Below are 22,106 nucleotides of genomic sequence, written 5' to 3'. Positions count from 1 at the left end.
ATGCGGGCGGTATGTAATTTCGTGCCGCTGCTACTCATTGCTGTGTATTCTTTTTGTTTTGCTTTTTTATTTAAAAAAAAAAAAAAAAAAAAAAAAAAAAAAGGAGCACAACAACAGGCTGGCGAAAGTCATGCCATGGCGCGAGAATACTCGGCCCAAACTCTATCCAGAATCCCATCTGTCCAGTAGGCCTACCGTCCATCCCTGAAAAGTCCTGTCGCTTAATGGTATGATTTTGTTGCTATGCTCCAGTGCGTCAACAACACACACCAACGCCTCTTCTGGCAGACTTACATCTTGCACGTCCGAATTGAAAGACTCAAGCATCTTGTCGGCCTCCTCCTCGCTAATCACTTTGAATAGCAGTTTTATGGCGGGACTCTTGGTCTTATTGCCCAGAGTCGACGTGTAGCTTATAGTACTGTTGAGTATCCACGTGTGTAACGCCATGCCGCGTCTTTTCGTATCTTGATTCTCCCCAGAAAAGAAGCCTGTCATGGGCATTACCAGAGACTTGGAAGACCCTGAACGAGCAACGTTTGCGAGCAAAGACGCAGCCAGGCACTGGACAGCGGACGGGGGATTGCTGCTCTTGCTTCTGCCGTTGTCGACGAGTACCTGCCATTTGTAGAGTGTCACGGCGGGTGATCTCATACTGAAGTGTCCTATCTTGGTGAGGCATGCAGCACACTTGACCGGCAAGAACCAGACACTATTGCTGGCGTCGAGATTTTCGTGTGATGGGATCTGTAGCACTTGTTAGCAAAATCGCCTCGATTTGATACATAAGTCACTGCGGTGAGTATGTTCCTCCGTCTAATCCCGAGAAGTCCATCGCGTGTAAGCCTCGGTGAAATGCAGAGTTGCCAACCTCCTGCCCAGCGGCGCGCTACCACTCCCGTTTCCGGAGACCCAGAAAGCGGTATCGCAGTCCAGACAGGTCTCGAATTGGTTCGAGAACAGACGGTGTACAAATCTACTCTAGGGTATTTGTATCGGTGACTACGCCATTGAGTGGACCTAGCCACCTTCTTGATACCCATCACAAAAGCTCAACCGCAATGCAGCCAGAAGTTGAACTGATACGGCCATCGATATCACCATCATGCGATAACTTACCTCTACGCCTCGACAGTCATCCTCGGCAAAGAGAAACGTCATCAAGTCCACAAATCCCACACCCAGCTGCGCCTGGATGCTGGAGTTTGCCCCGTAGCCCCTCCTGGCCAACATCTGCTCGTCAGCCTTGGCCCCGCCTTTGGATTGCTGGTCTTGTCGATCATGTCCGTCGTGCCGATGCCCATCCGGTCCGTCATGGTCGTCCGGTTTGTGACAGTGCCAAAACTCCATCATCTCGGCCCAGTTTGCGCTAGGCAGGTCCTTCCACTCTTCGATGCGCTCCCCGGGCACCAGCACCGCTTTGCACCCCCGACAACGCACCGTGGAGCCGGCCGAGATATTGACAGCCTCCCAGGGCACCGAGGAGCCGGCGACGCCGCCAGGCGCAGTGGTTCCCCGCAGTGCTGCTGGGGCGGAATGAGCCGAGCCCAGTGGGAAACGCCAGGTCAGTTTGCAGCCATTATCCGCCGCGGGCTTCAGCGGTAAAATTGCCGAGCCGCCGCCGCCGCCTTGAACGACCGCGGCAGGCAGCTCGAGCAGCCGTGCATCATCGCGGTGTGTGACATGGATGCGACTGCCGTCGCTGAGCAGTAAGGCTCGAGTCGACGAGTCACATTGCGATGGGAGGCTGGCAACGACAGATACTTGCCGGATGTTGGGCAGCAGCTCCGCGTAGATTGAGAAGTTGTCAGTCATGTTTTTGTTCAGTTGTTTAAGAAGTGCGAAGCCGCGGGAAAGTAAACGCCAGCGGCCCCTAATTCTTCAAGGCGGTGTGCGGTGACGGAAAACCATTGCATCAACTGTGAGACGTGACTGGCGAGCTCTCTAGACTAATGTTCATATTCAATTGTGGTGGAGCGGTGCATAGAAAATTCCAGGTGTCGCGTTTTTCGTGAGAATGAGATACATACACAGTATATTCCGTTCATATCACGTATTTAACACTGTACAGAACAAGTCAAACAAATCTTGAACTTTTTTTGGACAACGCCATGGATACAAAGCACCACTAAATCCATGCTGTGTCAAGATCATCAACCGGTGCAGTTCATAGCAAACGTCTATCAGAAGTCATTACTTTTTTGTTACCCCCCCTAGACCTGACTCCGTTGGCAACCAACAAATTCACCTACTCCTCGTCCTCCTCCTGACCCATCTCGCCGTTGTCGTCTTCCTCGTCAAGTCCACCCGCAGGTACCTCATACAGACGCAGAATGGTCTTGTTGGGGTCCTTGACGAGGACGTACTTACCGTCCTCGCGCTTGAGACACATGTCGGCGATCGTGCGGACGATACCCCAACCGTTGGAAAGCTGAAGGTTCATCTGGGTGGCAAAGTCCTTGGGCTTCCAGCCAATGACACCCAGAATGACATGCTTGTCGTTGGACTTGGGGTTTGCTCTCGAGACGAAACTAAAAAGTGACACATGTTAGCTCATACTTGTTGATTTATCATCCGCGTTCGGCCTGAGAAAAAAAGAAAAGATAAAACTTACCCAAGCTTGAGGACATCTGCCTTGGCCAGAATACTCTGGACGGTCCACTTGGCCAGCTTGCAGCTGTTGTTCTTCATCTCGGTCGCAACAACGGCACCACGCTGGCTGACGAGCTTGCTCCTCCAGTCGAGCGCACCACCCGAGCCCTGGGCCTTGTTGTCGAATTCGTTGAGCGCGCGCACCGTCAGGAACTGGTCCTCGCCGTTGGTCGAGTTCTTTTGCACAGCGTCCAGCTCTGTGCGGACGACCAGGTAGACTGGTTCCTCGTCGTTGGTGGAAAGATCAAACTTCCTGTACTTGTAGGCCTTGGATGCCGGCGGCTCCGTCTCCTCGGCAGCATTGTAGAACGGGTTCTCGTGCTCCATTTCGACCTTTTGGTTCTCATTCTCAATGACAACCTGGTTGACAAAGTTGTGGTTGATGTAGGTAGCCTCCTCAGCCAGCGCTGAAGGCTGGTTGATGCTGTCCTTGCTACCCTCTGAGGCCTCAAGGGGCGCATCAACGGCGTTCTCGTTGACGGTGACCATGTCAAGTGCGGCATTGTCGCGCTTGTCAAAGTATACTTTGTTGCCCTGCTTGACAATGACAATATCCCAGGGGTAAACGGACCTCGGAGCGCACATGAGCGTTGACAGAATGCTGTCGGTAGCAAAAAGTGTGGCCTCATCCTTTTCGGCCAGCTCCTGGATGACGGGATCCAGCGAGGTGGTAACGTTGTAGGCGGCACGATCGATGGGGTTGAGCTTGCGCTCGGCCGACTTGACGGCAGGCTTGTCGTATGAGCGGTCGTAGTAGTGAACAAAGCCGTACGAGTCGACGTCCTCGCCCTCGTCGGCGTCCAGGTTGAGCTTGCCGAGACGGTTGAAGTCGATCTCCTCGAGCAGCGACCAGTCGGCCTTGACGTTGATCGAGGCGTCCCGGTTGCGTGCCGGCTTGTCGTAGTCCTTCCAGCCGAACCTCCGGCCTCCCCTGCCGCCCGCAGCGGACCTTCCGCCCCTGTCGTAGCCACCTCCGTACTGTCCACCGCGTCCCCGGGAAAGCTGTGCCCGGCCTCCACGCTCTGTACCACGTGCGCCCCGCTGGCCTCTGCCGCCACGGGTGAAGACGGCGCCACGGCCGAATCTTGTCTTGGTGCTGTCGCGTACGTTGCTGACGACGGAGAATGTCGACTCGTCCTCGGCCAGGGGGGCGGAGAAGAGCGAGGCTGTGCCGGCACCGTAAACCTGCTGGTCTGTAGTCGGGGAAAATGTGATATATTGTTAGTGGAGCTGCTAGATTGGGCGGGCGCATGTCGCGACTCGAATCGGGCATCGTCAGGCGCTGCTCACCACGGAAGTTCCTGTTGTACTGTTGCCTGCCGCCACGGCCGTCCCTATCTTTGCCGTCGGTCCAGTCTGCCATGCGTCCCAGCTTGTCACCCTTGGAGAACGGCGCATACGGGACGCCGTTCAAAGTGAGTTCGGTCGTGACCGCGGGGCCCCAGCCATCACCATCCGGCAGGGCGGCGATGATGTCCGCCAGTGACTGAGACATTGTGAATGAAATCCGAAGTGAACCTGTTGCCTTCTCGAGTTATCTAAAGGGAGAAGTGCGTTCAAAGGTGAGATACTGGGTCCAACCTGTCACAATCAACCGTTGGCGGTCGTCGGGGGCAGATCCAGACCAAGTCGGTTGCCGTTCACTACCCTCACTGGAGCAATTCTGCCTGTGTGCTTCAAAAATCGCAGTTAGTGGGGTGTGTGGGTCTGGTCGCGGGGCAATCAGGACTCTGAGTTAAGGTGATATTGTGTCACGTGATGTCTCACATGCTACCCTCATCGTTACCATGTTCTATTTAAGGACTCGATGCCTTAAGCTAACCTACATATCCTCAAAAGAACTATAGATAACTTCTATGCTTCCAACGGCATGGTATCACTAGTAAATCTAAGTCTAATCGACTTGACACTATTCAAGTGTCTGTCAAATGCCAACTCAGTGTTGCTGCTGCTTCCGGCCTACCATTTGCTCCTAATATGGAAGACAAGAAAGCATAATTATGTGAAGCCGCTATACGGGGAAGCTGTGAAATTACTCGGCGTCAACTACCGTATTCCGTCTAGTAGGATTGGTGACAAGAATCGGGCTTTGTCGAGAAAACATTCTCGATTGCGTCGCGAGCCTCAAACTCCTCCATCACCGCGCCAAAACTAGCAGTTTGTTAGTCAAATCCCGTGACAACTCTTCGAGTCATCGATAAGATCCAGCCGGTAGGAGACGTTGATATCAGCTTACCCATAGCAGCGGACTTTGCTGTATAGCTCTTCTGTCAACTTTTTAAAGTCGTTTGGAGTCATCTCTCCGAGACGAGGATGGGCAAGAACCATTCCCCAGGCCATAACAGGCGTGATCTCGCCGTCCAGGTTGAGCCGCTTGCTCAAATCCAGCAATGTGTTCAGGTCGCCCTTGGACAGCTCCCAGGTCCTCTGACCCGAGTTGAGGTCTCCGTTTTTGACGTTCGAATAGCCAAAGGGAACGTCGGGTGTCAGCTCGGGAAAGGGCTCGGGCGGACAGGAAGCCATCAGAGCATGGCCGCAAGGTTCGCCTCCCATCTCGGTTCCGCGTTCTAGCAGCCAGGGCAAGTGATCCATACATGGCTTCTCAAGACTGCAGTTTTCACGGGGGGTTTTCACTTTCGGCATCAAGTCAGCAATCTATGTCATTGATACCCATGACCCAAGTCCGCAGATTCTTTTTTCCGGGTGATGATTTCCAACTGTGGCGTTGTGGAGATGGAGTAACACTCTCTTCACCCCACGGCTTCGCGTAGTGTCGATGTGTGTATATTTGTGCCTACGTTTTTGGCGCTGCCGACACGCAAGCAAGCAGCCAATAACCGATCGCGAACTTGTCGATCGAAGAAAGTTACCATGTGGCCACGGTATGGCAGCGCACAGAAACGATCTTATGGGCTTTACTTCAAGATTGGGGGTTCTCGTACGCTAATACAAAATCAATCCCTGCCTGCTCATAGTCCACTCCTGGATTGCGCAAAGGCTGTGCAGCATGTCCCGGATAACGCTGAGTGTTTGATTGCTGAAGGTAGCCCACGGAACGCGGCGACAGACTTTCATGTCCCGTGGGAGTTCGGCTATACTGTTGACTGTTGGCTGTATGGGCGGAAAGCGGCGGAGGCGTGAAGGCACTTGTGTGAGATGAGGCCGGTCCTCCGCCATAGCCACTCCCGGTCGCGCTTGACGATGCATATTCGATGACGCCGTCATCCATCAGGCCGCTTGCAATCCCCATGGAACCACCGAACGAAATGCCATTCTGTGCGAGTAGTTGTTTGAGTTGTCGGTTCTCGCTTGAAAGATTGTCTTTAGCTTGAGATACTTTGCTGTAAGTCTCCTTCAAACGTAACACTTCATCCTCGAGAGCCTTTATGTACAGTTCTTTTCTCTCTCGGTGGGTTCTGAGCCGAGGTCCTCAATGTGTCATTAGCCCGACATGCCGCAACGGAAGACACATATTATGCAAACGCAACATGAGTCCTGACATACCGTTGCGCTTGCCTATTAAGTTCCTGACGTCTCGTCAGGGCAGGCTTGCTATCTGGCTTCGGGCCTCGACGTTTTGGTGCAGGAGCATCAGCTGTGCTGTCGTGTTAGCATAACACAGGCTACGACTAGAAGTATAAATTTAACCGGAGCCCACATTTTGTTCTTTTTTCAGTGAGAGTCTTTAGGAAACTCGATGGCATAGAGCTCAAGGGGCTCTTGTCCTGTCCGCCATCACTACCACCACTTCTTTCGAAGCTCTGCATTGGTGGTGAATGATACGCCACTACGAATCCCAAGTCAGCCATTTGATGATAATGTTCTGAGGGACGTGTGGACGCGGTGCAAAGCAAAGCCATGTCTAGTGGATCTCATGAGGGTGCAGTTTGACTAATATTGACTGTGGGCGGAGGATTAATGTAGGAATAGGGAGGACCGACACTAGATTGATTATATTGGTTGTCGGTAAAGTGAGATAAAGAAGACGTAGGGACGGTACCGGGTTGAGCAGCCGCCGCCGCCACCTAAATGGCAGGCTGGAGCAGCCGAGACCAACCCCTTTCAGTGTTCAGGGGTGTGATGGCAAGCAAAGAGATAAATCGTGCGCAAGTGAGGAGAGGGTTTGGTTTGGGCGATGATTTGTAAGGCTGCTGTGAAGTGATCTGAAGGATTGGTACACCCAAAAATTCGACACTGTACCCATGATACAGGCAAAAGGCATCAATGGGCTACTATAAAACTGGCGCTCCACATGCTTGATCGTCCAAGAGTATAGAAAGAAAGTTGAGGCCCGGGAGACAAAAGATGGGGTGGCATGAGTTTAAGATGTCGCACGGCTAGTGGAAACGACGATCACAAATAAAGACTTTCGGCCGCCTTTTCAGGGTCTGTCCAGCCTCAATGGACTCTCTGGTGCGTTATGCGGGGGATTCATCAGCTTTAACCTACCCGGCGTGGGGCTCACCCGAGTTCAAGCAGGCAATGCCAAGTAAAGGACAGAGCCAGACTTTGGTCTTCAAGTGTATTATTATCCCTCGGCACCTGAGCTCAGCAAAAAAAAAAAAAAAAAAAAAAAAAAAACGGATCAGATCGGTGGCATCTCCCATTGGTGAAAAATATGAAACCGGTTCCAGGATGGTTGGGGGTAGGAGACATGCATGTGCCACACTCTTTCGTGATGGCTCAGACATACTCAACATTTCTTCCCAAGTTCCCACATCATCACCATCTAAACTGAAAATCGACACGAGAGCAATTGGGAAAAGATTGACGGGCTAATTGAGAATCTCAGCTCAACTCGTCACTGGCTGACGCCAAGACACTTTGCTGGTGGGGCAGCCGAACGAGCCGGGCCAAGCTTCGAGTTGCTTTTGCGCGAACTTCCATCAAACGACCTCAGTCATTCAGTCATTCAGTCAGCCAGTCAGCACCAGCCTCAAGGATGCGCGTACATCACTCAATACAGGACGTAAATGACAATTGGAACTTGCGGGTAAGGCTGCGGAATTATGTTTGGTTTTAAGAGCTGGCCCCCGTGCGTAGGGCTTCTAGTGACGCGTCAGAGTCAGAGAAACATAGGGCTGGAGAAGAAAAGAAAAAAAGTCTCCGAATTTAATGCCAGGCAGGTACAAAGTAGTCCGCCCCATGGCCAACATCAGAGCCTCACAGAGGGGCAGCAAGCTACTGTAGTCACTTTACCGTATGCTTATGTAAGATGCAGCTCCTTTTTATGCAACATTACCTCCAGCACGGGCTTTACAACTCAGGATGGGCTTATTTACACCCGCTGCGGCGGTACGGCCGGGATTAGTGGCATCATCATCTTCAAACAGCTGGAGGATCATTGTGTACTATATATGAGTCGATAGATAAGGTTAAGGAGATAGGTAATTAAGCATTGAAGAAGGTTCAACACCAACTATACTTTAGTATCGCAATTTATATTCAAGGAAAGCTCGTTTTTGCCCTGCAGAATAGCGAGGATCAGATAAATGAGACCAGCTTCTCTTGTCTGAGCATCCGCATAATGTTATGCTGCAGTTGCAGGTAGGATATTGGATGGCATCGAAATCTCTTCCTCGTCCTCGCAATAATGGGCTGGGCACGTTTCCAAATATGGGATTGTTTGCCAAGCGGGCTGTAAAAAATCTGGATCTTCCGAGTTGGCTGATCCACTGCACCGAGATCTTGGGTGCCCAGCGTGACGTATTCTGGGGCTGGTCTGGGCAGAAGCAAAAGCTTTTGTTTGCTGCTACTCCATGAATGTGCAGTTGTTGTCTGCGAAGTAAATACGACCTGCGATTATGTCCGCAAATATGGTGTAGAGCAGCGCTTAATTTGCTTTTCCCCTTATGTTTTCTTATTATCTTCTTGTGGCTTGTCGTTGCATCGGTGTCTATTCCATCTCTTGCGTGGTCAGTCGGCCCCCGTGACACTTTTTTTTTCCGAGCTAGTGACCCGCGGCCTGCGGGCTTCGCTGCCACAATCAACCCGATGACCGACTTCCATACTCGATCGATACCGAGTTGCATCGCCCACAAATTGAGACGGGTCGTCGCTTGTGATTTCTTACAGTGGTCAGGGTTCGAGCCCCATTTCAATAGCAAAGACTGGGTAAGAAATGAAGTCATCACTTCAAACTTTATGGTCAATTCACCATGTAGTTTTTCCAAGTTCAAGCTTTTCCTTAGTAACTGCTCTTAATAAGGCTGGTGAACTATAGGCCCTAAACCACATGCTGGTTAGTTCTAGCCTGCTGGTCGGCGACAGCGGGCTGATCATGGTTCGTCTCACCGCACACGCATAAAAGACGGAACGGTTCGACTTGAACAATGTTGCACAGACCATGACAAATGATCTCCCATTCTGAAACCTACCTAACTTGTGCATCCGTTATTATCGTGGTTGCGGCCTCTTCTTCCAGCCCTTGTGTCCCTGTTGGTAATTGCTTCTTTTTTGTTTTTGTTTTTAGTTTCTTTCCCCTTGTTTTCCTGTTCGAGCCTGAGGTCAAACCCTGCGCCAAGCCATCACCAAAGCATCAGCTGCATGATCTTGATTGAGAGATCTAGACCCCCAGCCACAGCGAAACCCACACACACACACACACACACACGCACACGCCCATACACCCAAAAGTTACCACCATCACCCATCACATCATGGCTCGTAAGGGGAGCGGGACCTGGTTCACCCATGTCCGCGGCGCCATCATCGTATTTCCCTGGGTAGTCTGGCTGCTTCTGATTGACATTTCCGTCTCGGCGCTGCTACTCATCAAGTCGCTGTTCCCCAACTTCACATACGACCTCTCGTCGGCGCTTGCATGGACGGTTTGGCGCTGGATTCAATGGATATTTGAGGACGTCAACGGCGCGCGCGTCACTATCTCGGGCGACCCTCTGCCGTCGAACGGCGAGAGCGCCATCGTCGTCGCCAACCACGTCAGCTGGAACGACTTTTACATGGTCCAGGCGGTCGCCGTACGCGCCGGAATGCTCGGTCGCTGTCGCTACTTTGCTAAGATCCAGCTGCGCGCCGTGCCTTTTCTTGGCTGGGGTTTGTGGGCGCTTGGGATGCCCATGGTAACGAGGAACTGGCTTCGGGACAGGGATGAGCTCAATAGGGTTTTTGAGGGTATTGTGAATCGGAGGTGGCCGACTTGTAAGTGCTGGTTTTTTTTTTTTTTTTTTTCGGATAACTCATTCAGAAGAAGACGCCCGCCCGTATTGCATGTGAGCAGGGATGGAAAACCGGACGAACCGGGAACAGAGAAAGGGGAAAGTGGGAGGAAATATACGAGAGGAAAACAAACTCTCTGGGATTTTCAGATGCAAGGAACTAATATGCATAACCCAAAAAAAGGGCTGGTATCCTTCTCAGAAGCCACCCGCTTCACACCCAAAAAGTACGAAGAGTCAAAGCAGTGGTGCGCAACCAACGGTAAGCCGCAGCCCAAACACCTCCTGTACCCGCGTACAAAGGGCTTCATCGCCACGGTCCAGCACCTCCGGCACGCGTCGCATGTCAAGGCCGTCTACGACCTCGCCATCGCGTACCAGAAGGACGGCTCATGGATGGTGGCACCCGTCTTCTGGGACACACTGAGCGTGCCGGGCCTTTCGGCCCCTGGCCCCCACGGCTTCCGCTTCCACGTGCACGTGCGTCGCTTCCCCATCGAGGAGCTGCCGCGCAGCGACGCGGACCTGGCGCGCTGGCTGGAGCAGCGCTGGCTGGACAAGGGGGAGTGGCTTGAGGGGTTGCGGAAGAGGTGGGCCGAGGAGGAGAAGGACGAGGAAAGTAGGGTTGTGGACGGTGCGAAAGTGTGAGTGGTATAATTGTTTAAGGGCTATATGAGGGGGAAAATAGAGCCAAGGGCGGTTTGCGCCTGATGCAATGAAATAATATGATTCGGGTCTTTTTCTCCGGCTGCCGATCGTCTATGTTGTCGTTGTGCGGCCCATGCACCAAAAAGCGTGTTGCTGGTAACCGGCTCGGTCTCCGGCATGTTTGTGTTTGTGCTTGTGTAACCATGTCCTGGTTTCGCCGGCGTCTTTTTTCGTATGTTCCGTCAGCCCATTCATCATGTGGTTATCACCAGGGAACAAACCCCGGCTGATATCGGCTTCCACAAAGCCGGCAGGCGAAAGCAAACCATAGTACCGCTACATGCATGCACCGGATGTTCACAGCTGCACGATGCAACATGCAGCAAGAACCAAGTTATTCAGAGCGGTGTGAGGGGGTTTTCTGTCCGGAGTTATCCAGGAAAATCCAACGGCTTACAAGTCAGCTTGAGGCAGCCAAGTCGGCCCCCTCGCTTCAATGTATATGTAAAGCACCGGTGAGGCCAAGCGAGCTCGACTTCCGGAATGGTACAACTGCTGTGCGACCACATCCTCGAAGTTTCGTCCTTATCACGAGTGCACTTTATTGCTTCTCCAATTCTGTGTCGCGTCTGTTTCCGCTTCGACTTTTTTTTTTTTTTTTTTACGAAATGGGGCAGACGGATATGCCACGCTTTGAGAGGTTTTTTATTGGGCATCTGCTGTGTACATGAGCAGCTTGGAGCTACCATAGGTTGAATATACTTACTTTTATACTCTGTAGAATATTCATACGCATAATTTCGTGACAGTTGAATAAAATGCGGGATATACAAGGTGGAAACAGAGCTTGGCTTGCAGTTGTCGAAGATGTGCATCATAGTTGCATCACTATCCCGTACTCTAAGTCTGACTTCAGCAGCAAATTTTAGCCTACTTTCGAAGAGTTCTGGAAGTGCTGATCGAGTATTCACTTTTAGTTCTTGTTGTTACAGTTCCATGTGAAGCAGAGACATATTAAAGTAGGGGTACATCTGTTTCCGTCCTGAATCACTTCAGCAAAACGCTTGATTCTCATTTCTTGCTGATCGACGTATTTTGTCTCAAACAACCGCATACTGTATGTACATTTAGCCGAGCTAATCCACCACCTGAAGTGCATTACTGCAGTCCCTTGGCTGGCCAAATTGAATGAGTCCTGGCATAATCCATGAAATCTTTATCATTGCAGCTCACCGGGAAATCATTGGAGTTAGGTAAGTTTACTTAAACCTTTTCGGTATATCCGAGCCAAGCAAAATCGCCACTGAGGTATATATGCGAAACGCCAGGCCATCGAAGCAGCTTGGAAAATTCTACTACCATGATACAGTGTTATTGTTATTGTTTGGTTTATGCGGCCTGTTGTTGATGCTGCTGATTGGAGCTCTACTAACCACACCACTCCAACCACGGCTAGTATGCGAGGCATGCTAACGAGAACTGGACCAAGCAATTGTAGCAGAGATCTCGATCTTTGGTCTGGCACTTGATTATCCTTTCTCTGTTTGTTATTTTCGAGTTTTGCTATGCAACGACGCAAAGCACCCACCCCCATTACTTTGGCCTTTGAGTCGCATTCGTTGATCTATGGTAGTTGCAAGGATTTACCAATGCAACCAACGCCCCACGGTCGACTTGGTAAATGTGGTACTGCCATCTTACTCAGTTGAATATGTTAATCCGGTACCTTCAGAGCTTGATCAGACTCATTACTACAGTTACGTGGAAATGCTTACAAGCAATCGACCCTGTCGAGACTTTGTTGACATTATTCGCAATGACAAATGTAGATAGGTAATTCTACTTCCACGGAGTAAGTTTAAGTTTGCAAATTGAACCATAAAGAACTTGGCTACCTATTTCCCGGCAAAATTACTATTCTAGTCTAGGCTAGGTCCTGACGTGTTTCTTGTGATGACCACCCTAGACTGGATGGCAAATTCAATTGGATAACCCCCCCCCCCCCCCCCCCCCTTTTCGACCCTACCGTCCCTTTTGGCCCGTGTTTCCTCCCTTGGGAGGAAACGGCTGCTTTGAAGGAAAGGGGGAAACAAAAGAGGGGTCGAAATCCCTAATAAGACACAAACTCTGCCCGTCTAGCTGTCAGCGATGTCATCTCTGTTTTATGTGACTAGCCAATGATTGCTATGTCATTTTCTGTACCCTCCTCCATCTCTTACTGGCTACTATTTTCGACTAGGGGTTTTTTTTTTTTTTTTTTGGGTTCCATCGACCGATGCAGAGCACGCCCGACAACGGAGAGTTGGCAAAAAACATCCATTGGGTAGTGCTGCAGGCGGGATGCAGCTCGATGCAGGTCAAGCCTCCATGACTGACTGACTCTTGTGGTGGCAGCTGTTCGGGTCTAGGCACTAAATCTGAGGTCACCTGCTGGAAAGAGAACGACAAACTGTGCGTAAGGGACGTTGCAGTTGCGGGGGCAGCAACAGCTTGCTGATTAGTAAAAACTGCCAGGTGTACCCCTTGCGCCCCCGCGTAGCATATTTCCATGGCCGAACATGCTTGGTCAAGTCGGTTCTTGGGGTGAGAAAAGATAAATATTGTGTGGTATATTAACAAGGGGCTTTTTTTTTTCTCTCTCTCTCTTTTGCATAACCTTACTAGTAAATATGCCGATTTGTGACGGTAGCATGCGTCGAGTAGCAGTCCGAAAATGAGGAGCTTGTTTATTGCCTCCTTAAGCCCGGCGAACGGGTAGATACTACGGTAGATGGTGGCGTTTCATGAGCCACATCGAGAGGCTTTAATACATTATTCTATAGAGCAATTATAATGGCAGTCGTTTCGATTCTTCGATTGCTCCAGGAGCCTAAAGCTTCAAACCTGGCGCCCTGGTTTGCCGGTAATGCCTCCTGTGCCGATTTGCACATCAGTTCTGCCGGTGCCAAGTAGGGCGGCCGTAGAAGACACTAGCGGTGCTTAGCGGCCAAATTCGCTTGCGTCGTTTGAACATGAACTGAGTACGTTTTTATTTTTTATTTTTTATTTATTTATGTTTTAGTTGTTGGTTTCTTTTCGTCTGGTCATCTCTAGGCTAGTTACAGTTTAGGAATTCTATACGTACTGACAAAGCGAGACGACCCCAGTCACGGCAACGGAGCTTTGCCGGCTGGTCAATGGGAGTGTACCCAAGGCGTGTTTATCAGTTGAGACAACAAAGAAAAAAAAAAAAAAAAACACGTGGGGCTACCTAGCCAAGGGTAGACGGCAGACTAAAGTACATTAGTGCAAAGAAAGTAACCCTTCGGTTCTTGAACGCTTTGATGGGAAAGTTTAACCCGACACTTGGCAAGAAAGTCTAGATTTTTTTTGCCCTATGTTCGTATACCTAAAGACAGGGTAGCTGGCAACAAACAATCCATTTCCCTACCTGCATTGCCGGGAATCAGGAGCGGGCCAATTCAGTGATGTAGGGTTGCAATCCCCTTTTGGAACGACTGACTAACTGACTGAGTGTGCCTTGTTCATGGGCAATATGGGTTTGGTGATGCTGCCCAGCACCAGGCTATCCAAATCTGAGCTGATCCTGGTTCCATTGGCAGTCGGCAAGCATACTGGGTGGGTGACCCATAAGGTCGGCTGCTAGACATATCTGTCCGGTCTTCCATGATTGGCTGTAGAGCCAGTCAAAGCGGGGCTCCAAATTTCTCCACTCGCCCGCATTAGCTTGCTGCAACGTACAGTATCGATTACTTGTTGTGTATGGGAAAGCATCAATATTGCACGGAGCAGCTCAAAGTCCCACAGTAAGCTTTCACCCACCTTTCGCGAGACGCACCAGAAGTTTGGCTTGCTGTGCACTTGCGCTGGGCGAGACGTGAAAGTGGGCATACCGTCCACTCGCGAAACCACAACAACATTGATCCGATCACGAATCACCACAAGCCATCCCTGAGCCTGCCCCGAGCTCTCAGGCTTCCTGCCGACGACCCCTCAGAGGCTTCAACACCCGTCTGATTTGTGGACAATCCTTTCGTTGCTGCTGTTGTTGTTGTTGCGTTTTTGTACCTGCTGCCGCTGTTCCTGCCAACCCAAACTTTGTCAAAGGCCAGGGCCGTACTCTTGTTGACTGAACTCGATCCACCTCGTCAAACCCACGAGACCGCCCTCAGCTTTAAGTCACACCACGACACGACAGCCCTTTGGGTGTCTGGTCAGCTACTCTTCGATGAGAGAGTCGTTGACCGAACCCTTCCTCTCTGCGCTGCCCTTTTCCGACCAAAGACGCATAGGAGACCGCTGTCGATTTCCTATGATGTCTCGGGGTCTTTCGGGTTTCTAGGCTCTGGCTCCCGCCGGACCGCCCCGGCTCTCAGTTCGCTGTCTGAGAGCCTTGACCTCGACATAAACTGATCTTTATGAGAAGACAGTGATCTTTGCTATCGATTGTCAACCCATTGCCACTCGACAAAATCTCTCCTTGCTTCTGGATACGATCGAATAACGCATACGCATACGCATCGCGAGCATCTCGACACGAGAGGCAGCAGGCGGGCGCATCACCGGACATCAGATGCTATTGTACCTACACCACATCCTACGGGGCTCTGCTTCTACCAGAAACGATTGACAACGTCGACATGGACCTTCCTCCTGCGCCGCCCGCGCCGTCCCTGGCCGAGCCGACAGATAGCACGCCTCGTGCCCCAGGCTTGGGTGTCCAAAATGAGGTCCCGAAAACGCCAAACAGTCTGGCACCACCTGCCATATCTTCTCTACGGGCCGACAGCGCAGCAATGATGCGAAGGTCTCTGAGCGAAGACATTCGCGAGGAGCGGGAGGAACTACGTGAGGCTGCGGAGCAGACACTGAATGTAATCATGGACCTTAACCTCGATGGCACAATTCGTTGGGTAAGCCCGTCCTGGATTGATGTGATTGGCACTCTACCTGAGTCTGTTCAGGGCGTTGCCATCTCCGACCTGATTGTCAGCGACAACAAGAACATCTTTGCCGAGATCGTCGAGTCCATGCAGAAAGACGACTCAAAGAGTCAGTTCATCAGGTTTGTCGTGAACCTTGGCCCCCTCTCGCGCCTAGCCTCGCTGGACGCAGCTAGGGAAGGCGATACTCAGCCTGAGCGCCAGACTTTGGAGCTCGAGGCGCAGGGAATCATGGTCTATGATACCTCGTCGGGTGGAGAGAGCCATGTGAGTTGTTTGCCCATTCTTCTGAACGCCTGGATTTGCGCGGATCACTGACTGCTTCTATGCTTCGTTAACATACAGACCATGTGGATGGTTAGGCCCTCAATTGGCCCTCGCGAGATTAAGATAGACCTTCCCGACGTCATTGTCGAGTCTTTGGGCTCAGGAGCCGAAGTTCTTGCCAGCTATCTGACACAACTAGCCGAGACAGGCCTGGACGACCCTGCGAACCACGCACCACCGCTTCCAGTTCTCTGCCGCATCTGTGAACGACAAATTCCTCCTTGGTGGTTTGAAAAGCATACGGATTTGTGTTTACAGGAGCACCGCGCCGAGATGGACGTCCAGATGGCCCAAGAAAGCTTAACAGAGCATCGGCACGCCATCGTCAAAGTTCTTGACGCACTCGAAGTACGGAAGAGTCGATCACTAAGTGGAGACCAGTCACCATTACCACTAGCAGAGTATAAAGGGTTCCCTATTGGACCCCCTCCGTCGACTACTTCATCATCTGGAGCTTCTTCCCCAGCCCCAAGCAATGACAGGGCATCCCGTGAACGGCCAGGGCACGTTAGAGGCCGTTCTTTTGCTGTTCGCAGGCCTCAAGCTCGAATTGTCGAACTAATCCTCGATCTTTGCGACACCGCTTTGGAAATCAGCCCGCCGGCCATCAAAGAAGCATCGTCCGCAAACCCGGGCGAGTTCCGCACACAGTCTCCTCAGTCTGAGTCACGGATATCGCAGGTGATGCAATGGCAGTCTCCGAGCACCAACACATTGGAGCAGGAACAAGGGCTTGCTTTGTTGTGCGCCGACACGGAGAATGTTGTCAAGGCAAAGGTAGAGGCTGTGCTTCGACACAGAAGGATCATCGAATATGCTGAGCGCATCCGCATCGAATTCGCAGTCACAGTGGAAGCATGCATCGAGGAGGCTATGAGGAAAGCTGCTAAGATTGCTGCTGGTCGGCTCAGTGATTCCACAGAGGATGAGGATGAGATTTTCCAGGCGCCGGCTCCGGATGAGGTTATCGAAACTGTCGGCGTCGATGCCGCCACGACGTCACTTGCCTTAGCGTTACAAAACGCCAACATTAGCGATGACCCCGACCGACGACGCATGTCCGCCGCGATAACTTCGACTAGGTCGAGTAGCCCTAGGGAGTGCCCGACCCCCAGATCTCATCGCGGCACCCTGAGTGTCTCCGGTCACACTCGTGACTCTCGTCGCGGCTCCTTGTTGTTCGAAAGCGACCCTGGGGACAGTGATGGTAGCATGCGGTCATCCTCTGTCACGTCCAGGCAGCCACCCCGGACCGAATCCCCAATATCCGAGTTCGGCGATCTCCGGAAACAGGCCAGCTCGAGACAGCATCATCGGCGCAGCCTCATCTTGCCAGGGGCCGTGTCTCCTCGCCGACAAGAGTCGCCCTCTCGGGGCACTCAACCATCGTCTCCACTCCGCATCCATAAACCACGCGGGTTGGCTTTCCCCGATGCGCTAATGTCGCCCGAATCCTCTCCAATGCTTCCAGGCAGCGAATTCACATCTCCTTCGCTGTCTCATCACCACCATCATCGTAGGCAATCGTCGGCTGCGATGTCTTTCGGTAATGGCGAGCATGGTTTTAGACCTCCGCCATCGCCCCGACTAAGTGCGGCCAACCCACCTCCGCTTGCCCGCGCTGTTCCCCCCTCAATCAAAGACTTTGAGGTCATTAAACCCATCAGCAAGGGCGCCTTTGGCAGCGTGTACCTTTCCAAAAAGAAGTCTACTGGAGAATATTTTGCCATCAAGGTCCTGAAGAAGGCAGACATGGTTGCCAAGAACCAAGTCACCAACGTCAAAGCCGAGCGAGCCATCATGATGTGGCAAGGTGAAAGCGAGTTCGTCGCCAAACTGTACTGGACGTTCTCGAGTAAGGATTATTTGTACCTCGTCATGGAGTACCTGAACGGCGGCGACTGTGCATCACTGATCAAGATTCTTGGAGGCCTTCCTGAAGACTGGGTCAAGAAGTATTTGGGCGAGGTCATCCTTGGTGTGGAGCACCTTCACAGTCGAGGCATTGTGCACAGAGACCTGAAGCCTGACAACCTTCTCATCGATCAAAAGGGTCACCTGAAGCTCACCGACTTTGGACTCTCTCGAATGGGTTTGATTGGTCGCCAAAAGCGTGCGTTGAATAGCGGGACAACAGACCCGGCTCCAGATCTGCTGAAGCAGGGACCCTTTGCTCGTTCGGCCTCGATCGCCTCCTCCCGTTCTACCTCACTTGATCTCCAGGCGCCAAGCCACTCACCGAACAATACACCACACATAAATCCCAATGAGGGCAGCCTGACACAGCCGTCCTACTTTAGCCTGGGATCTTCAAAACGTGATTCAAGGCGGCTCTCTGGCCATCGGAGCGACAGTGGGGGGAGTGAAGGCCTGGCAAACATGCTGAGCAACTTTTCTCTTCACGAAGCGACCTCCGCAACGGTGCCGCCCCAGGCTGTGCAATCTCCTCCTCCGGCGGATGGGAGTGAAGGTGAAGGCAGTGGCTCGCCAGATCCTGGATCTCTTCATCATCCAATCGGTACCCATGGAAGTGCGAGCATTGAGGCCGGAAAGGGCACGCCACCGTCAAACATGCCTCCTCCCAACTGGGCACTGTTCGACCCTGAAGACAAGAACAGAAGATTCGTTGGTACACCAGACTACCTTGCCCCCGAGACTATCAAAGGCGACCCTCAAGATGAAACCAGTGATTGGTGGTCTGTCGGGTGTATAATGTTTGAGTTCCTCTACGGAATACCCCCATTCCATGCTCCAGAACCTGAGTTGGTGTTTGAGAACATTCTGGCCCGGCGAATTCAGTGGCCAGAAGAAATGGAGGATGAGGTTTCTGCGGAGGCCAAAGATCTACTCAACAAACTTTTGTGCATGAATCCCCGCGAGCGACTGGGATCTAACAAGGATGAGAAATATTCCTCGGGGGGTGAGGAGATTCGCAGTCACCCCTGGTTTGAGGGCATGAACTGGGATACTCTACTTCAAGATGAAGCTCAGTTCGTCCCGCAGCTCGAAAATCCTGAGGATACCGAATACTTCGATGCCCGCGGCGCTACACTTCAGTCTTTTGCGGAAGAGATGGAGGATCAAACCTCTCCTCCTTCAGCGCCAGTCTCGGACTATGCCGACCGTCCGCACGATGCCCTGTCCCGCGTGCGCTCTCAGTTCAACTCCATGAAACGAGGATTGATGCCCCTGCACATCCCTCCGCACGTTCGGGATTTGAAGAGCCGGAGGCTAAGTGAGCCGGTCGCTACAGATGATTTTGGCAACTTTTCCTTCAAGAATCTTCCAGTTTTGGACAAAGCAAACAAGGATGTTATTCAGAAGCTACGGGCTGAAGCCTTGGCAGCTCAGAATAAGCCGGCATCCATTAGCCCCGGGGGTCTCAGCGTGGTCACGTCTCCCGGTGGCCCAAGTGTCAGCATGGAAGGCAGTCCTATCTTGTCAATGCCTGTTCAGAGGTCGCTTTCTAATGCAAAGGCCTCTCAAAGACCACAGTCGCCATCCGGGCTAGGCCATGCGAACGCTATCCCAAGTCGGCCATCACAGCCCTCTTCACCTCTCCTGGTCTCATTTGTTGCTAATCAAGGAGGCGATGGACGGCGAAAAGCATCCAGCAATTCTTCCAGCTTTTCACAGCCTTCCTCGAGCAACTTGCAGCCAGGAAGCTTCTTTGAAGTGCCTCGCGTGCCTCCAAGTCTTCAAAAGGCTGCTACGGTGGCAGCTTCCCCAGTGAAGGGGCGCCCCATACCGTCTCCGTTGCCTTTGTCTCCCCAAAAGATTTTGGCAACGCCTCGCCAGGGCAGTGGATCTTCCAACAGCCGCTCGCGATCATTGACTGTCGGTTCCCAGGACGGCAGTCCGGTGGCATCGGACCTGTTGGTTCATCATCGCAATCGCCGAAGTCAAGTCTTTGACATGTCTCCATCGTCCTCCGACAATGAAGGCGACAAGGCTAATGCTTTGTTGCGAGTTCAGAGGCGCCGCCAAAGTTCAAGACGAATGTCTCAAATCAACTTGGAAAGCACCGGTCCAGTTTTCCGGCCCCTCGACGTGCTCATATGCGAGGACCATCCAGTTTCACGCATGATCATGGAGAAGCTCCTCGAGAAGCTCCGTTGCCGTACGATCTCGGCTTCAAATGGTTCAGAGGCTGTGCGATATTCCATGAGCGATATCAAGTTTGATATCATCTTTATGGAGTTTAGACTGCCCCAGATTAACGGTGCCGATGTCGCCAGGATGATCCGCGAGACAAAGAATTCCAATTCCCATACACCAATCGTAGCTATTACAGCATATCTCAAAGAACTTCAGGCACCCCACTACTTCGACTCTTTGATCGACAAGCCCATCAGCTCGTCCAAGCTGACCGAAGTTCTGAAGAACCTGTGCCAATGGAAGCCACCATCATCTAGCCAATACAGCTCTCTGTCTCTGCCCCTTAGCCACCCTGCCCCCTCTGGTTTGCGACAAGAAAGCAGTCGGCTTGAAGACAGCCCAACCTCGGGCTCCTCGATCTTTGCACAACGAACAGGGAGCAGTTTTCGTGGATCAAGCCGCGAGGACTCGATCAGTTCTAGTTTGTTTGGCGATTCCGAGTCTGTGGCCACTGATGACATTCCCGTTGTGATAAGTCGAACGGCAACAGGTGAATGGGCAGAGGGTGCGCTAGGCATTTCTCAAGACGAGAAAGCCCTCTCCAGCGAGCCCACAAAACTCTCGCCGATGCCCATAGAGGCACCACCAAAGACCCTTGCTCAACAGAGGTCCTTGGAAAAGCTTAAGGCCAAGAGGGAAGCCATAGAGAAGAGGCGCAGTGACTGCTCAGTCGACTCGGCCGACGATGAGGATGAGGAGCTGGGGGTAAGCAGCCCGGATTCCCGCAGCAACAGTTCGTCCACTAGTGGGAGTGTACACACTGGCAGTAACCATAGCCAGAGTCGACAGCACTTCCGCAGCAAATCGGTCTTGCCGTCTTCTAAACTTGGCATCGAGATGATGCGAGCCAACAGCCACGATAGTGTGGTCTTTCCGCCCGAAGCGACCGGCCCTGGTGAGACCGAGATTCGCGAGTCACCGCTTGGTCAGCACGATGAGGAGGAGGATGTGGGTGACACAACTGTCATACACACACCTGATCAGTGCGGATCTTCGGAGGACAACGCCACAGTCGTTGGGGTTGACGAAACACCACGACCAGCTAGTGGCAGTCAGTTCATTGCCGACACCGGAAATGAGGGCTCGAACGGCCGACCATCAGGCATATCCACACAGGGTGGGCAGCAGCGCATGAATTTTATCTGAAAAGGCAGTCAGTGCTGTGAAGATCACCTCAGGCCAAATGAACGAATATCTTTTTTATTTTTTATTTTTTTCCTTTCTTAGTTGGCCAGGGAGTACACAAACTTGCCCTTGACCTTCTTTTTCTTGTGTCATCCATTTCCAAAGGATCAGAATGAGGCTTTCATTTCCTTCCCAATGTTGAGCGAGGCGTTGAAGGTACGGCATATTGAGACTGTACATACTGATTGCGTTTCGAGGGCTACTTTACTATCTCTCCTTTGTTTCTGTCTTGGTACTTCTTCGTTTGCCCGTATGTTACGTCTCTTACGGCTGATGGCTCTTGGGGAGCTGGAGTCGAAGGAGGCATTCTTTTACGAAATACGAAGCGAACCATGGATCACTCTCCTCTTGAATGTTACTACTACCAATTTCATTTGTACATGGCGGAAAAGATACAAAATTGAGTAAAAGATGAGGTGTTTTTTTTTTCTTTTCTTTTTTCTTTTTTTCTGAGTCTTTCTCTACCTTCACTGCACATGAGGGGGGTTTTTTTTTTTGTCTTTCTAGCTGTTTTGCATCGCCACTTGCGGCGATGGGTGATACGGTATTTCTCCTCTCCGCATAGTCATTCCAGCCTTGAAAGCCGTCATTTTTCAACCTTTTAGTTGGCTTTTAAAAAGAAAAAGAAAAGAAAGAAAAAAAAAGAAAAGGGGAAAAAATCTATACCATCTTGGAGCAAAGCAAGTGGTCCAAATCTGTTTTTCATTTCGATATATTTTTATTTCAGTTGTGGTCTCTTTTTTCATCCGTTTCACACCGGCGCGCGCCCACGATGAGAAGACTAACGCAAATCTTCTCATCGTATCAAAACAAGAGAAAAAAACAAAAACAAAAAAAGTGTCAAATGCCAGGGCTCGATTTATTTGAAGACGCAAAAAGTCGTTACTGTTATTCGTGCTCGTTAGTATACAAAGTTTACAGAGCGCCCGTGCGTTGCGTTGTAGTTTCAATAAGAAAAAGGATAATCAGGTCAAATTGGGAAGATCACAAACTAGCACATTGTTGTGTCTATAAT

General features: G+C 51.5%; 6 protein-coding genes across 6 annotated transcripts; 3 read left to right on the top strand and 3 right to left on the bottom strand.

Moving 5' to 3' along the window:
* Positions 1 to 162: 162 nt before the first annotated feature.
* Positions 163 to 1,815, bottom strand: PpBr36_08809 (uncharacterized protein; the record flags this gene model as incomplete). The annotated part of the gene is made up of 2 exons (XM_029895934.1): positions 163 to 747; positions 1,120 to 1,815. 2 exons carry the CDS (start codon positions 1,813 to 1,815, stop codon positions 163 to 165), a joined length of 1,281 nt encoding a protein of 426 aa, XP_029747264.1.
* Positions 1,282 to 1,540, top strand: PpBr36_08810 (uncharacterized protein; the record flags this gene model as incomplete). The annotated part of the gene is made up of 2 exons (XM_029895935.1): positions 1,282 to 1,325; positions 1,378 to 1,540. 2 exons carry the CDS (start codon positions 1,282 to 1,284, stop codon positions 1,538 to 1,540), a joined length of 207 nt encoding a protein of 68 aa, XP_029747421.1.
* A 433-nt stretch (positions 1,816 to 2,248) lies between the features above and the next one.
* On the bottom strand, positions 2,249 to 4,147 carry PpBr36_08808 (uncharacterized protein; the record flags this gene model as incomplete). Its single annotated transcript, XM_029895933.1, has 3 exons — positions 2,249 to 2,531; positions 2,615 to 3,845; positions 3,943 to 4,147. 3 exons carry the CDS (start codon positions 4,145 to 4,147, stop codon positions 2,249 to 2,251), a joined length of 1,719 nt encoding a protein of 572 aa, XP_029747263.1.
* Positions 4,148 to 4,712: 565 nt separating this feature from the next.
* On the bottom strand, positions 4,713 to 6,677 carry PpBr36_08807 (uncharacterized protein; the record flags this gene model as incomplete). Its single annotated transcript, XM_029895932.1, has 6 exons — positions 4,713 to 4,803; positions 4,889 to 5,260; positions 5,595 to 6,068; positions 6,157 to 6,247; positions 6,311 to 6,413; positions 6,594 to 6,677. Coding segments are annotated over 6 exons (1,215 nt in total), but the record flags the coding sequence as incomplete, so codon positions are not given.
* A 2,634-nt stretch (positions 6,678 to 9,311) lies between these two features.
* On the top strand, positions 9,312 to 10,478 carry PpBr36_08806 (uncharacterized protein; the record flags this gene model as incomplete). The annotated part of the gene is made up of 2 exons (XM_029895931.1): positions 9,312 to 9,813; positions 10,015 to 10,478. 2 exons carry the CDS (start codon positions 9,312 to 9,314, stop codon positions 10,476 to 10,478), a joined length of 966 nt encoding a protein of 321 aa, XP_029746998.1.
* A 4,640-nt stretch (positions 10,479 to 15,118) lies between these two features.
* On the top strand, positions 15,119 to 21,052 carry PpBr36_08805 (uncharacterized protein; the record flags this gene model as incomplete). The annotated part of the gene is made up of 2 exons (XM_029895930.1): positions 15,119 to 15,688; positions 15,767 to 21,052. 2 exons carry the CDS (start codon positions 15,119 to 15,121, stop codon positions 21,050 to 21,052), a joined length of 5,856 nt encoding a protein of 1,951 aa, XP_029747251.1.
* Between the last annotated feature and the right edge of the window lie 1,054 nt (positions 21,053 to 22,106).

The sequence above is a fragment of the Pyricularia pennisetigena genome, chromosome 5, assembly GCF_004337985.1.
Source record: "Pyricularia pennisetigena strain Br36 chromosome 5, whole genome shotgun sequence".
Classification (NCBI taxonomy): Eukaryota; Fungi; Ascomycota; class Sordariomycetes; order Magnaporthales; family Pyriculariaceae; genus Pyricularia; species Pyricularia pennisetigena.
Note: the sequence above shows the minus strand (reverse complement) of the source record. Positions and strands in the feature narration are given on the sequence as shown.